The following is a 14926-nucleotide window of genomic DNA, read 5'->3' on the forward strand; positions in this document are numbered from 1 at the left end:
CACGCCCCAACATCGTGCAGCCCGCCTCCAGTGGTGTCGCGACAGGCGTGAATGGAGGGACGAATGGAGACGTGTCGTCTTCAGCGATGAGAGTCGCTTCTGCCTTGGTGCCAATGATGGTCGTATGCGTGTTTGGCGCCGTGCAGGTGAGCGCCACAATCAGGACTGCATACGACCGAGGCACACAGGGCCAACACCCGGCATCATGGTGTGGGGAGCGATCTCCTACACTGGCCGTACACCACTGGTGATCTTCGAGGGGACACTGAATAGTACACGGTACATCCAAACCGTCATCGAACCCATCGTTCTACCATTCCTAGACCGGCAAGGGAACTTGCTGTTCCAACAGGACAAAGCACGTCCGCATGTATCCCGTGCCACCCAACGTGCTCTAGAAGGTGTAAGTCAACTACCCTGGCCAGCAAGATCTCCGGATCTGTCCCCCATTGAGCATGTTTGGGACTGGATGAAGCGTCGTCTCACGCGGTCTGCACGTCCAGCACGAACGCTGGTCCAACTGAGGCGCCAGGTGGAAATGGCATGGCAAGCCGTTCCACAGGACTACATCCAGCATCTCTACGATCGTCTCCATGGGAGAATAGCAGCCTGCATTGCTGCGAAAGGTGGATATACACTGTACTAGTGCCGACATTGTGCATGCTCTGTTGCCTGTGTCTATGTGCCTGTGGTTCTGTCAGTGTGATCATGTGATGTATCTGACCCCAGGAATGTGTCAATAAAGTTTCCCCTTCCTGGGACAATGAATTCACGGTGTTCTTATTTCAATTTCCAGGAGTGTACATGTAATATGACACATAGGCAATCTGATTTTGTCTTCAATGGCATGTTACAATATTAGGTTTCCGTGCACATGTACTTACCGCTACTTTGTTTCTTACAGGGCCCAGTGACGTAACAACAGCGGAATCGGACACAATTTGCTATCAACATATACTCAAACCAGGAGAAAGCACAATTTATCCTCTGGTATTAAGGGACACAGTCACCAAAAACTGTCCTCATCGGAGAAAAGGACACGTTTCATAAAGTCGTCACGGTCCCCAACCTCAGCCGGCATGGTAACAACAAAGTCATAACGAATACTGTAATCCGTTGGTCAGAGGGACTGCATGACCTGGACTTTGTCTGCACTGAAAAGATGTTGTTCATGTAGGGTGCGGTGCAGTGATGTCTTCGGAATCTGCAGGTCACGTGAGGCTCTGCGGACTGACTTGTTGGCACTTCTCATGAAGGCGTCTCTCACCGTGTGAATTCTGTGCGCACCAGGTCGAGGCCTGCCTGTTCCATTAAAATTCATATACCACATCTTGATGCTTTTAACAGGAGATGACTCTCTATGATGTGCAGTGTGGAATTTTCTCTGGATTGGTGACTGTAACTCGCTACACCTTGGGCTTTCTCCTGGTTTAAGTGAGTGTCGTTTCCCAATGGTGCCCGGGTCCGCCGTTGTTACGTCGCTGGGCGCTGTAACATAGTAACAGTAACTATGTGTTTCTACACAAAAACTTGATATATCACTTGCAATTCAAGATAAAAAGTATTGATGTATATGTCGTATTTTAGGCCTTATGAACGTAAGCAATTTAATACTTCTGGGACACACGATATATATGAACTCCTTTTGAGAACTGCATGAAATCAGAAATAATATTCGGTTAAGTAGCTACAGCGTTATTTGTGGAATTTGGTATTCACTGCAGAATTTTAGTAGTTTGGAAAGAAAACACTAGTGCCTGTGAGTAATTTTGCAGTTGTTGATAAGTTTACATTTACAGCCTATTATTTAAACTCAGAGTAATTGCGCCTAATGAAAACGACTTAGTGAACCACTACTTACCCATTATATCTGCCACTGGACCAGCAGTACCACCCATTTCGTCGGGAACCACGTATTTAGGTAAATGCTCGAATAATGTCTGTGACCCACGTTCGTGGACCATTATCTGAAAACCGAGGTTTGACACTTTATAACATACGTAGTACATGTGTATTTTGTATAGAAAAGAGTGCTCTACTTTGGAATACTTTTTCAGACATTTGCCACTACTTATTTCTGTAATAGAAGTTTGATGCCTATTCTTTCTATCATTTTAAAATGACGACATTCACTTTAAGTGTGCTGTAATCTTTTTCTGAAATTACATAAATTGTTTTTAAAAGTAAGAGTTTCTCAAATTGGAAAACGTGTTCCAAGGTACAACATGGTTACGTACCCAGGGATAAATATTTCACTGAAATTTAAAAGTACTCCAATCAAGAAATTCTTGATACTACTGGACGTAATAGCCTACCTGTTATGTTATTACTCTGCTGCACACCAATAACCGGTAAGTGAGATCAAAGTAAGTAGAAGTGTTGACTAAAACCAGTTGCATTTGGAAAAATAAAATACGAGACGCGATCAAAATGTTTCCGCTCGAAGGCTTTGCAGTTCAAATTTGGAATGTCAGTAGTCCGGAACCGCGCGACCGCTACGGTTGCAGGTTCGAATCCTGCCTCGGGCATGGATGTTTGTGATGTTCTTAGGTTAGTTAGGTTTAAGTAGTTCTAAGTTCTAGGGGACTGGTGACCTCAGATGTTAAGTCCCATAGTGCTCGGAGCCATATTCTTTGGAATGCCAGTCAGGCAAAATCACCGTGAGCTTTGAGGCAATTATCCTACGGACACAACTTGTTGAAAAGACCCGTTCGGTAAAATACAGTGTCCTGCTGTGTGAATAGACTGGCGTTCGGGAGGACGACGGGTCAAATCCGAGTCTGGCCATCCTGACGTAGGTTTTCCGTGATTTCCCTAAATCGCTTCAGGCAAAATACCGGGATAGTTGCTTTGAAAAGGCTCGGCCGATTTCCTACCCTATCGTTTCTAGTCCGATGGTACCAATTACCTCTCTGTTTGATCCCTTCCCCCAAATCATCCAACCAACCAAGCTGCTGTCTAAGGAAGTCCGCATTTGGCCGCTGAACGTCCTCATCCGACAGGAATCGAGGACATTTATCCTTTTTTAAGGGACTGCAGTCTTGTTAATCCCTGAGGTAGAGATCAGGAGTATAGGGTGAGTACTGGACTGTCTCCCACTTGAGTTGGTGTTATTTCTGCTTTATGACGTCTGAGGTGTGTAAGCTGCGTTATCATGAAGCAGCACAGATCTTGCACACCATCCCGCAACGAATGTTTTCGACAGACATGCTACCCCAGGCATATTCTTATTCTACGATGGATGTCTACTGGTGTTTGTCCTTCGGCAGTCAAGGAAAGAATAACAGCTCGTTGGTCGTCTTTGGACGCCTTTAGTAATAACGTCGCTATAGTTGACGTTTCCGCATTTACTGCACGGACGTCTGAAAGACACGAGTGCCACACTAATTCCAGGCCGGCATATCAGAGCTTAAGCACTGATCAGCCAGAACATTACGACCACCTAACAGCCTCTATCTCTGTCATTGCCACTGATAACAGCGACTGCCTGTCTTAGGATGGAAGCAACGAGGCCTCGGTAGGTCTAGCTGCACAAGTGACCTAATTCCCGTAAATCCCCGGGAGGGCAGCGATGAGCTCTGACCCCATGTACAATCACATCCCAGGTATGTTCGATCGGGTTCTGATCTGGAGAGTTGTGGGGCCAGAATATCAACTGGAACATTTGACTGTGTTTGTCGAACCACTCCATCCAACTCCTGGCCTTGTGACGTGGCACGTTATCTTGTTGAACAACGCGACTGCCGTTGGGATACATGGGTGTCGTAAGCGTGTGTACGTGGTCTGCAACCAGAGTACGATAGTCCTTGGCCGTCATGGTGCCTTGCACGAGTTCCACTGGACCCATGGAGGTCCACGTGAATGTTCCCCAGATCATAATAGAGCCATCGCCAGCTTTTCTCCTTCCCGCAGTACGGAGATCAAGGAGCTGTCCCCCGGGAGGACGACGGATTCGCGCTCTCCCATCGGCATGATGAAGAAGGTATCGGGTTTCATCAGAACATGCAACTCTCTGCCAGTGCGCCAACGTCTTGTGCCGATGGTCAAGTGCCCATTTAAATCGTAGCTGAGGATGTCGTTGTGTTAACATTGGCACATCGACTGCTGAGGCCCATCGTTAGCAGTGTTCAGCATGGAATGGAAACACACAGCAACAGAACGTACCAGAGTGCCTTCAAACACTTGGTTACAGGAAATGTTCAAAATGTCCTCCGTTAGCGAGGATACATGCATCCACCCTCCGTCGCATGGAATCCCTGATGCGCTGATGCAGCCCTGGAGAATGGCGTATTGTATCACAGCCGTCCACAATACGAGCACGAAGAGTCTCTACATTTGGTACCGGGGTTGCGTAGACAAGAGCTTTCAAATGCCCCCTTAATGAAAGTCAAGGGGGTTGAGGTCAGGAGAGCGTGGAGGCCATGGAATTGGTCCGCCTCTACCAATCCATCGGTCACCGAATCTGTTGCTGAGAAGCGTACGAACACTTCGACTGAAATGTGCAGGAGCTCCATCGTGCATGAACCACATGTTGTGTCGTACTTGTAATGGCACATGTTCTAGCAGCACAGGTAGAGTATCCCGTATGAAATCATGATAACGTGCTCCATTGAGAGTAGGTGGAAGAAACTAAAATGAGCTCTAACATGGAAATTAAGCGTTTCCGGACACATGTCTACGTAACAGCTTTTCTTTATTCGTGTGTGAGGAATGTTTCCTGAAAGTTTGGCCGTACGTTTTTGTAACACCCTTTATCAGTTGTTACTGTGACTTTTTCAACACACAGACCGATCATTCTCGCAAATATCGGGCACATCCTAACTCTTACATTCCTCATGCGACAGGAAACTTGTACAAGAGAGCTAATTCTAGTTTAGAAAAACGGCCCAGCAATTATTGCTCAGGATCATAGCGTCAGTGTCAAACTAGGTACTCCATTTGACATTGTCAGAGAATCCGTTTATAAGGCTCTGTTTCCTGACACTAATCTGGCATTTGGAACACGCAAATCATGAGAAATCGCCATTCCTGGAACTGTAATTTATTCTGTGTGTCGGGCGCTCCTTCATATCGTCATTTACACTAATATTGGTGACTGTCAGTAGCGTAATTTTTTCCTCAGTCTTTTCATGTTTTAATAGTTTCTGTACTTCGTTTCTGACGAAGAGATGGAGAACAAACTAGATGGGAGGTTAATAGAGGTAAATGTGGAATTAGTCGTACAGTCACTACTCAACGCATGCCGGTAGACTGGGGAGCGGTCTCTAACAGATATCGAGGGATTCTCCACCTTCCCATCTCACTAATTACCACATTACTCATTGAAGCTACGTGAATCTAGTGTTCCACATAAAGCCTGCGGCGCCGTATTGAGTGAGAGCCTTGGAAAGGCAAGTTCAGTGGCATCCGAGCCCGCGTGGTCAACGGTGCAAGGTGAAGGGCAGCACTTGATCAGCTGCAGGCTATACGGGGGCTGTTTTGCAGTGCGGGCAGTCGACCCTGCCGGACAATTAACGAATCTGAAGGGCGTACTAGTAGAGCGAAGTTAGACTTTGTCCCTGATATAGTTGCTTAATTATAGAAACGAGTGAATAAGAAACAGAAAGACTGACGAAATGTTGCAATATACTATCGTTCAGCAGTCGACTGCACCTGATATAGCTTAATCGCAACATTTCCAGTAGCACTGGCCGCCGGTGAACTCCTGGGCCAGTCAATCTTCACGTAAAGGGTTCAGCGAATCCTGTGTGAAATTAAGAGTGACAAAAGTGACATCTTCGTACTACGACCGTGTATATGATGAACTAGACACACCTGAAGAAGTAAGTAAAATTGGTCATGTCTAGCCCATATAGGACGAGGACCAACGACTCCTTCGAGACCCTCTCAACATTCTCCACAGATGAAGAGATTACTTCTCCAAAATTAGCAATGAGGAATTTGAGCATCCCCCGATACTGAGCGCTTATCCGATTGGTGAACCTGTACTACCGATTACCATCCAGGAGGTCAAGGAAGCGGTCAGGAAGATGGAGAATGGGAAGGCTAGCGGCCGTGACGATATCCCAGCTGAAGTGTGAATGATCATTGGCCACGAAAGTGCTAAAATTTTTACTACCCTCTTCAACAGAATCATTAATGTAGATATAGCCCCAGCAGTCTGAACAGCTAGTGGCATCTGCCAATCTGCATGAGAAAAGTCATGTGACAGTGTTATACATTCCAAGTTCCGTGTAATTGTTTCTGTCACCAGAAATGAGTACGGGGTTATCAAAGAAGGTGGAATCACAGGTGCCATTCATGATGAAACGTCCCCTTAGAAAAATTATACAGGACTGTGCTTAAACTGACACACAATATTTTTGGCGCAACGCAATCTGACTTTCAGTAATCCCTACAAAAGAATGGCCCTGACTAACATTAACCTATACGTTTCACAAATCACTTACCTCACAAAAATCTTCGTTACTCGAACTACTGCAAAACAGCGAGCGCCACTACTGCCAGCTAAATAAAAGATTCAAACTACGGAAGGCACTAACTACTGATAGGCATAGTTAGCAAATGAAAGATTTTGATAGAGAACAAACAATGTATTTACCTTAATAGTGATCAAAGGTTATAATATATATAGCAGTTCATGACATCCAGTCTTACAAATTTCAAAACTCCGCCATTTCTCTCCCCACATCCACCACTGCTGGCGGCTCACCTGAAATTTGTAAGACTGGATGTCATGAACTGCAATATACATTATGATGACTATTAAGGTAAATACATTGTTTGTTCTCTATTAAAATCTTTCATTTGCTAATTATGCCTATCAGTAGTTAGTGCCTTCCGTAGTTTGAATCTTTTATTTAGCTGGCAGTAGTGGCACTTGCTGTATTGCAGTAGTTCGAGTAACGAAGATTTTTGGTGAGGTAAGTGATTTGTGAAAGGTATAGGTTAATGTTAGTCAGGGCCATTCTTTTGTAGGGATTTTTGAAAGTCAGATTGCGTTGCGCTAAAAATATAGTGTGTCAGTTTAAGCTCAGTCTTGTACAATTGTTCTAAGGGGACGTTTCAATGACGCTCGATTACGTATTGAGAAACTTCTTGAGAAGAACAAGGGTATTTTAATGTCATTCCTAGATCTGGAAAGGCCTTCGACCGTGTCGACATCAGTTTATTTGGCACGCATTACCATCTCACAATGTCCCTGAAGCCTAGGTCGATTGGCGTAACTGCTATATCGAAATGTATCCAGCAACGTATGATGCGCAATGGGAACACCATCCACTTTTACTATCAATGTGGAGTACATCAAGGTTCAGCATTGTCACCTCTGTTTTTTTATCCTCTGTATGAACACTGTGACATACGACCTACAGTCACCACATCCTTGATCATTCCTATATGCTGACGGTGTTTTACTGGCAAGCGAACATAGTGGAGATCTCCAGGAACAGACGCAGCCATAGAATCAACGACTTAGCAGATTTGGCCCCCGACTGAATACCAAGTAGACAGAAAGTGTGGTGTGTGATATTCAAACTGACGGGACCATAAAAATCGGTGGAGAAAATCTGAAGAAAGTGGAACAATTCAAGTATCTTGGCTCAGTCATACACAGTAATGGTGAAAGTCTAACGGATGTCCATGCCCACGTTAACACTGCCAGGTGACCAGAATCCTGTGTTATCACCGTATGCCTTCACGTCTTACGTCAAAGGGTAGGACTGTAGTTCTCCCAGTCGCACTTTATGGGTCGAAATGTTGGTCAACGACAATGAAGCATGAGCAGACTCTCCACGTGATGAAAATGCGATGCTGGTTTGGGCTTACCTGATTTGACTATGCAATAAACGTCAACGTCCGACGGTGACTTTGAGCTGCATCCATCTCAGAGAAACCACGGGAAAGCAGGTTAAGATGTTACTGACACGTCAAGTGCAGTAAAGCAGACTCGGTAGCAAGAACAGTTATGCACCTGGACGTAAATAGGCCACCACCTCGTGGCAGATCGAAGACACGATGTATGGACCGTGTCAAGGATTCGAAATTCATCAGTGCGACATACGAAGATACCCTTGACAGAATCAAATGGAGGCAGATGTGTGAACAAGTGGAACTTGCTATTGTGGGATAAACGCTAAGAAGAAGAGATAATTACTGTGAACTATTGTTCTAGGAGCTGATGATCCCGATTAACAGATACATATTACTCATAAATTATAGATTGCAGCAATGAGTCGTTCTTTTTAGATGTTATTATGCAAATCCAGATTCCGGCTAGTGGCGCTATTTTCAATGCATGTAAGTTCCTGTTGTTCGGGTGTGCCACAGTTCTTTGAATATTCAACTGTGACACGCCCGAGCAACAGGGACTTACATGCATTGAAAATAGCGCATTGAGAATGGCTAGCTACTAACCGAAATCTGGATTTGCATAAAAAAAATGTAAAAAGGACGACTGATTGCTGCAATCTATAATTTATAAGTGACATTCAGTCGCTGAGTGGATCCACTTTCCGAATGGAAGGTAACCGGATGAGATACGTATGATTTACTGAACTTTCGGGCGTGGTTGCGCAGCTAACCGACGAGCGACTCGTATTTGTAAGGAGACGGGGTCAATTATGTATCCATTCGTCCAAGTGTAGCTTCCACTAAATTAATGAGGTTATTGTTTGGTTAATCACGTGAGGTCTCGACAGATTTACTGCTCATCCTCTCTATTCCAGGCTTGTCTTTCGTTGGTCATGATCTTAAAGTAAACAGAAAGTAAAGATTTGGATTTTGTTCTTTCACTTCGCACTCTTGTGACTGGTGTATACATATATACACGGACCGACAAGGAGGCGCTGTGTGAGACTGCAAATATGTTTCATCACATTTTTATGCATTAAAGTTACACTGCTATTTGAAAGTATATACTGAACTGTTCAACGAAGAAAAGAAAAGAGTTCGTCGACGCATTCTTTTGAGAGGGCGATCAGCTTGAGGCAGTGGCTGCAGCATATATACAACGTAGTGCGATTCCTATGCGGGTACATAAGCACCGACATACAAACAAGGGATTAGTGTGGCATTCGTGCCTTTCCGACGTGAGTGCGGTAGATGCGGAAACGTGAAATCTGGCCACGTTATGAACAAATGTAACAAGCAGAACCAACGTGCTTATACTTTTCTCTTGGCTGCCATAGAACAAATACGAGTATATATCCACTGGAAAATGAAGAATATGTATGAAGCGAAACGTATTTTTAAAGCCACCTCTGTGGAATGGTGCACCAATTTCCGTGCTGCTTCATTATAACGCACGACCCCATAACGCAAATGTCCTAGCTCAGAAGTTACGCCAACTCTTGTGAGAGGCACAAGAGTATCCGCCCTATTGCCGTGATCTCTCTTCATGCAATTATCACACCTCCGGTCGCTTAAAAAAGACATTGAAGAGTCGACGATTCCTATCGGAAGAGGATGTGAAGCAGAAAGTTACGGAATTCTTCACGCAGCAGGACAAAGCGTTTTACCAGACGGCTATCTTTAACCTGGGTAGCTGAGGAACGTTTGCATCAGTACTCACGGAGATTTTACCTTATTGCATACCGATTCTGAACTGTACAGCTCTCGAACGAATAAGTTTTTGCCGCCCTTTATATGTAAACGATAGGCGAAGTAGTCCCTACTCTTTTGAAACAATGCACGTGTAACCCACGGAACTTCGTGCGTTATACGCAATAGCTTCAAACGCACGTAGTTTGTTTATGTATACTTGAGCTCTTAAGTAGTCTCGTAAAGAATAAACTTTACAGATCTGGTGCCAGAAGGAGAGTCCTCATCCCTATGGAAAGTAAACAGACGACGAGGAAGGTGGAGAAACCCCTCAACCGCAAGACAAATACATTTAGAAGTAAAGGATCACCCCATGGCATTGTAGTGATTACCAGTAGGTTGAAATTCAAAATACAAAGACAAAGGAATTTATGACAAAGTGGAATGCCTACAACTGAAGACATTAATGGAAGAAGGATGAAGTGGATATTCTCTGAGACAGTTACGAATTGCATAAGCAAAAGCATCGAAAATAGTTCATTAGAAGACGAGTGAAACATATTTAAAAAGGAAGTTATTCAGATAAGATAGATAACGGTAGCTGCAGCAAATTCATTGCTGACTCAAGATGTACTAGAAATCATGGATGACAGAAGAAAATACAAGAAACTTGTGTCTAGCGGAGATGAAAAATGGGTACACGGTAAGGAAAGATAGAGATCAGAATCAAACCACAATTTAGTCTAATAAAAATGTCGTGACTAGGGCCTCCCGTCGGGTAGACCGATCGCCTGGTGCAAGTCTTTCGATTTGACACCACTTCGGCGACTTGCGCGTCTATGGGGATGAAATGATGATGACTAGGGCAACACAACACCCAATCCATGAGAGGAGAAAATCTCCGACCCAGCCGGGAATCGAACCCGGGCCCTTAGGATTGACAGTATGTCGCGCTGGCCACTTTTTTTTTCTTTTTTGCCTTCCTAACTATACGTAACCACCCACCATCTAAAATGTGAAGAAACTACACTACACGGGACTAACGTGTGTGCGTCAACCCACAAAATACGATGAGAGGAAAGGGGGAAGGGTATTTCTAGTAGGGTGCTGAAGGAAGCTTTTTTTATTTTTTTTTATTTTTTTATTTTTTTTTATAGATATCAATGTGAGGACAGTCATAGTTAATCAAGCCTGGAAAACTGAAACAGACTAAGACACCATCGAACATAGTAAACATAAATAACATGAAAATAAAGCAACCACTTCGTAGTTAGGCTTCCCAGCGACTGCACCCACTGATAAAGATAGTTCAATATATAAATGTTTGCAGTTCGTTCTGACCTCATTTACCACTGCCTGGAACATTCCAGCTACACGGCGGGCTGTGAAAGGCACTCCATAGGTAGTTTGCGAAGCATTGTCGATATCTGGTATGTCCGGAAATAGCATGATGTCTTTCTTGCAAATAGAGCCAGAAGTCAAATAAATTCTTGTGTCCGTCACGATAGAGGTAATGGACCGCATGTCCACGTATCCAAGTGACGGAGTTGGTTCGAGTCTTGGGGTAAAATGTCTCATCTGGAAACAATAACTTGCGTGCAGATATGTGCTCCGGCCTAACTCGCAAGAGATAAGCCAGCATCTGCCGCACTAGGTGCCAAACCGGTTCCGCCTCTCCACAGCTGAGGCGGTGCTCGTCAGAATCTACTGTATTACAACCCACACAATTCGGAGATTCTGCCATGTGGATATGGTAGAGACGTTCTTGTGTCACCAGCTTCCCATTAGCGACTACGTACCATTGGGAAACAACATCGGAATCAAGCGTGGCATGGTGTACAGTCTTCCATACCACGCGCCACCGTACGTCAGGATATTTCAGTTCGACCACATTTAGGGGGCGGCGTTGCAGCATGTCGTGATATAGACGTCGAGTTGTGGCCATTCGTGGTGTCGTGAGCGCTACACTGGAATAACTTTATTCTAAATAGAAACGTCCTATATAAAAGAGGGGCCCTGGGATGTCCTGTAGTGGTACCGGCGCTCTTAGTGAAGCAGGTCGTAGCGCCGTGAGAAGCAAACTCGTGAGGCTTGTAGGACAACGGCGCAGCAGACATAAATGTGAGCTAACATAGAGGGCAATGGCCCTATCATGGACGTTAACTAGGCCGAGACCGCCTTTTTCCTTCGGGAGGGTAAGAGATACGTATCTGATCTTCAGTAACATATCAACGGTGACGAAGTATCCCAGCGCTGCCATAATGCTACGCGCCAAGGGGTTCGGAATGGGTAGCGTTTGAGCGACATGCGGTATGCGGGACGCAAGGTATACATTGGTATAATACGCCCGCTGAACGATGTTGAGGGATCGCAAGCGCTGATTTGCAATTCCGGCCCGAATTTTGTTAAGAAGGCGTCGATAATTGAGCGTCGTTGCGCGTCGCATGTCGTTCATGAAATCTAAGCCCAAGCAGCGGACACTATCACTGAAGCGTTAGGGGGCATTGTGTTCCTGCGGTAGCCCAGTCCCGATGCTCATGGCGCCGGACTTGTCAACGTTGATTTGACTACCAGAAGCTGTACCATAAATTGCAATCCAGTCCAAAGCCGCCGCCATATCGTCAGCTCCACGTATGACGATCATCAAATCATCCGCATATGCGGAGCAGCGATACACGGAGCCGCCGAACTGTATCCCAGTGAGCCTGTCTCTGAGACTACACAGCAAAGGTTCTAAGGCCAATGCAAATAACAATGTTGATAATGGACATCCCTGTCGTACTGATCGGCGGATCGGCATGGGTGCCGTCAGTCTTCCATTAAACAGGAACTCGAGAAGCAGCACCATGCAGAAGGCGTGTCAACACTGTGATAAAGGGGTCAGGGTATTCCATGCGCTGTAGCACGGCCATGGGGAAAGTGTGGTCCACACGGTCAAAAGCCTGGCTAAAGTCGATAGACGCCAGGGCTGCCGGCAAACGTCTCACCCGTGCAAGGGAGATGAGATCTCTGTAACGACATAACGCAGTTCTGATGTTGTTGGGTTCCCCCAAGGATATCTGATCGCTGGACAGGACGTGCAATAGTGTGCCGCGAATACGTTCTGATAGCAGCCTCGAAAAGACCTTGAAGTCGCTGTTCAATAACGTTAAGGGACGATAATCGCGGACATGATTACGCCCCTTCGGCTTATGGATAGGGACAATCAGTCCTTCCAAGAATGGAGCAGGCAACGGTATCCCTGGGGACATCAATTCCTGACAAATTTCAACCCAGCACGGTACCAACAGTTGTTTAAAGGCTCGATAGAACTCTAATGGTAATCCGTCGATTCCTGGTGATTTATGGGGAGCATCTTTACCAATGGCGTGGAGCACTTCCTCTTCTGTCACTTCTCCCAGTAAAGTTGGTACCATGTCTGGTGGAACTGTACCGTGGACACATGCTGAAACGGTGTCTACCGTCGCCATATCAAGGAGCACTGCTGAATAAAGGTGAGCGTAATACCCATAGAAGGCTTCCGCTATATCTGCTTGTTCTACCACGTGTCGACCGTCGTCCGTTATTATGTCGGTTACCAGTGCCCTACGGCGCCTCCTGCGCTCTAGGAGCACATGGTGCATAGATGGCCTTTCTGATTTTATCATGTCTGGAGCACGCGACCATATAACAGCGCCCTGTAAATGATGGCGTGCTAAGGAGAGGAGCTGCGCTTTCGCGCGATTGACCATTATCTGTCGGGCAGGTGAAGGCTCCATCGCAAGACATTCCCGTAGGACGGTGTAATAAAACTTTTCCGTGCTCCTCCTCTATGCCGCCGCTTCCCGGCCGTAAGCCATGAAGGTGCGCCTAAGAGCAGGCTTCGCACATTCAATCCACCAACTGAGGGTAGATCGGTAACGACCACGATGCTGTAAGGACTCGTTCCACGACTCTTCGATAGCACTTTTACATGCCGGCTTGTCCACATGGGCGACGTTCAGTTTCCAGAGAGGCCTACTGCGTCACACACGTGCAGGTTGGAGGGCAACGGTGCAAATGTAGGCTGTGTGGTCGGTGAATGCAATGGGCCAGAGATCTGCTCCACTCGTCGCCGTCGAAAGGGTGTTTGTGACGCAAATCCTATCCAACCCGATGGGTGTAACCAGGAGCTGGGCCATGGATGTGGCGCCACGTGTCGATCAGGTGGAGGTCACGCACTAGCATTTCCAATTCCGCACACGGGACGTGATGTGGCTGCTGATCCGACGGAGATAATGTACAGTTAAAATCTCCTCCGATCACCATATCGCCTATGCGGCCCACAAATAAACGTGTAATATCTTCCGAAAAAATCTCTCCGTCTCCCTGATCCTGATGAGTCGTACACCGTTGACAGTTACGGCCATGGCTCTTGCACTCGGTAAGTACAGTACGTCCGTAGTCGCCAAGCCTTACCGTAGCAGGACAGCCACACCACAATCGGTACAAGAGGCGTGGGAAGTGTGGGCGGTATATCCATAGAAGTCAGGGAAACTAGCGACACATACTTCCTGTAAGAGGGCCACGTCGATATCCGCCGCATCGAGCATGCGTTGTAGCATTGTCAGTTTGTGTGGTGCCCTTATCGCGTTGATATTGATTGTGGCAAGGCGAAAGGTGTGCTGCTTAGCCTCTGCACCTAGGGTAGACGCCATGGCAACCGAAGATAACCACACGAGAAGCTGGACCCACCGGACCCGTTACACATCATGAGTCTTTCACGCTAGGAGTGGCATCCCCAAAGCCACCCCCTCCCCTGTCACGTGTGCCCTCTCCAGGAAGTTCTTCAACATCGTCCGACCACAGTGGGTGCAACACGATGCTGTGTAGCTGATCGGCACCTAAATCTCTCTCACGCACGTCGTCTTCGGTAGAGGTAGACAGAGCGCCATCCATCAACGCGAGCTGCTGCATCTGTGGTGCATGAAGTAACTGGGCACTCGTAGTATGGCAAGTGAACCGTCTACACCACTTAGATCCTCAGCAGGCGCAGCATCCATGCCGTCTGACGAGATGTCACCTTCTTGACCAGCCGTGTGTAGGAGGCAATCGTCAGAAGGGGTCCGCCGACGTCACGAACGTTGCTTTTGAACGTGGACATCCGTATCCGAATGTGGGAGGCAATCCACCGTCGTATCACCTTCCGCTAGGAAAACCGAGGTCGGGACAATGTTCGCGTCCACGTCCATCTCGTACTGAATGTTACGTTGCGTCTGGATTCAGTGGCACTGTTGCTGCTGTTGTTACTGTGGAGGGGGCGACATATGGGTTGGCATCGGGGGTCCTTCCTCGACCTCCCTTGGTCCTTCTGACATCGATGGATGTGCCCGATAGCCCGTTTCGTCCTCATCTATGGTGCGCAACG

At 46.5% G+C, this 14926-nt stretch overlaps 1 protein-coding gene across 1 annotated transcript in view; it reads right to left on the reverse strand.

The window, feature by feature from the left end:
* The window catches only part of LOC126259456 (alpha-tocopherol transfer protein-like), a 62829-nt gene that overhangs the window by 24785 nt on the left and 23118 nt on the right, over positions 1-14926 (reverse strand). Inside the window, exon 6 of the mRNA XM_049956282.1 lies at positions 1862-1967. Coding sequence (XP_049812239.1) covers positions 1862-1967 — 106 coding nt within the window. The remainder of the gene's footprint in view (positions 1-1861; positions 1968-14926) is intronic.

Source organism: Schistocerca nitens, chromosome 5 (genome assembly GCF_023898315.1).
Source record: "Schistocerca nitens isolate TAMUIC-IGC-003100 chromosome 5, iqSchNite1.1, whole genome shotgun sequence".
In the NCBI taxonomy this organism is placed as follows: Eukaryota; Metazoa; Arthropoda; class Insecta; order Orthoptera; family Acrididae; genus Schistocerca; species Schistocerca nitens.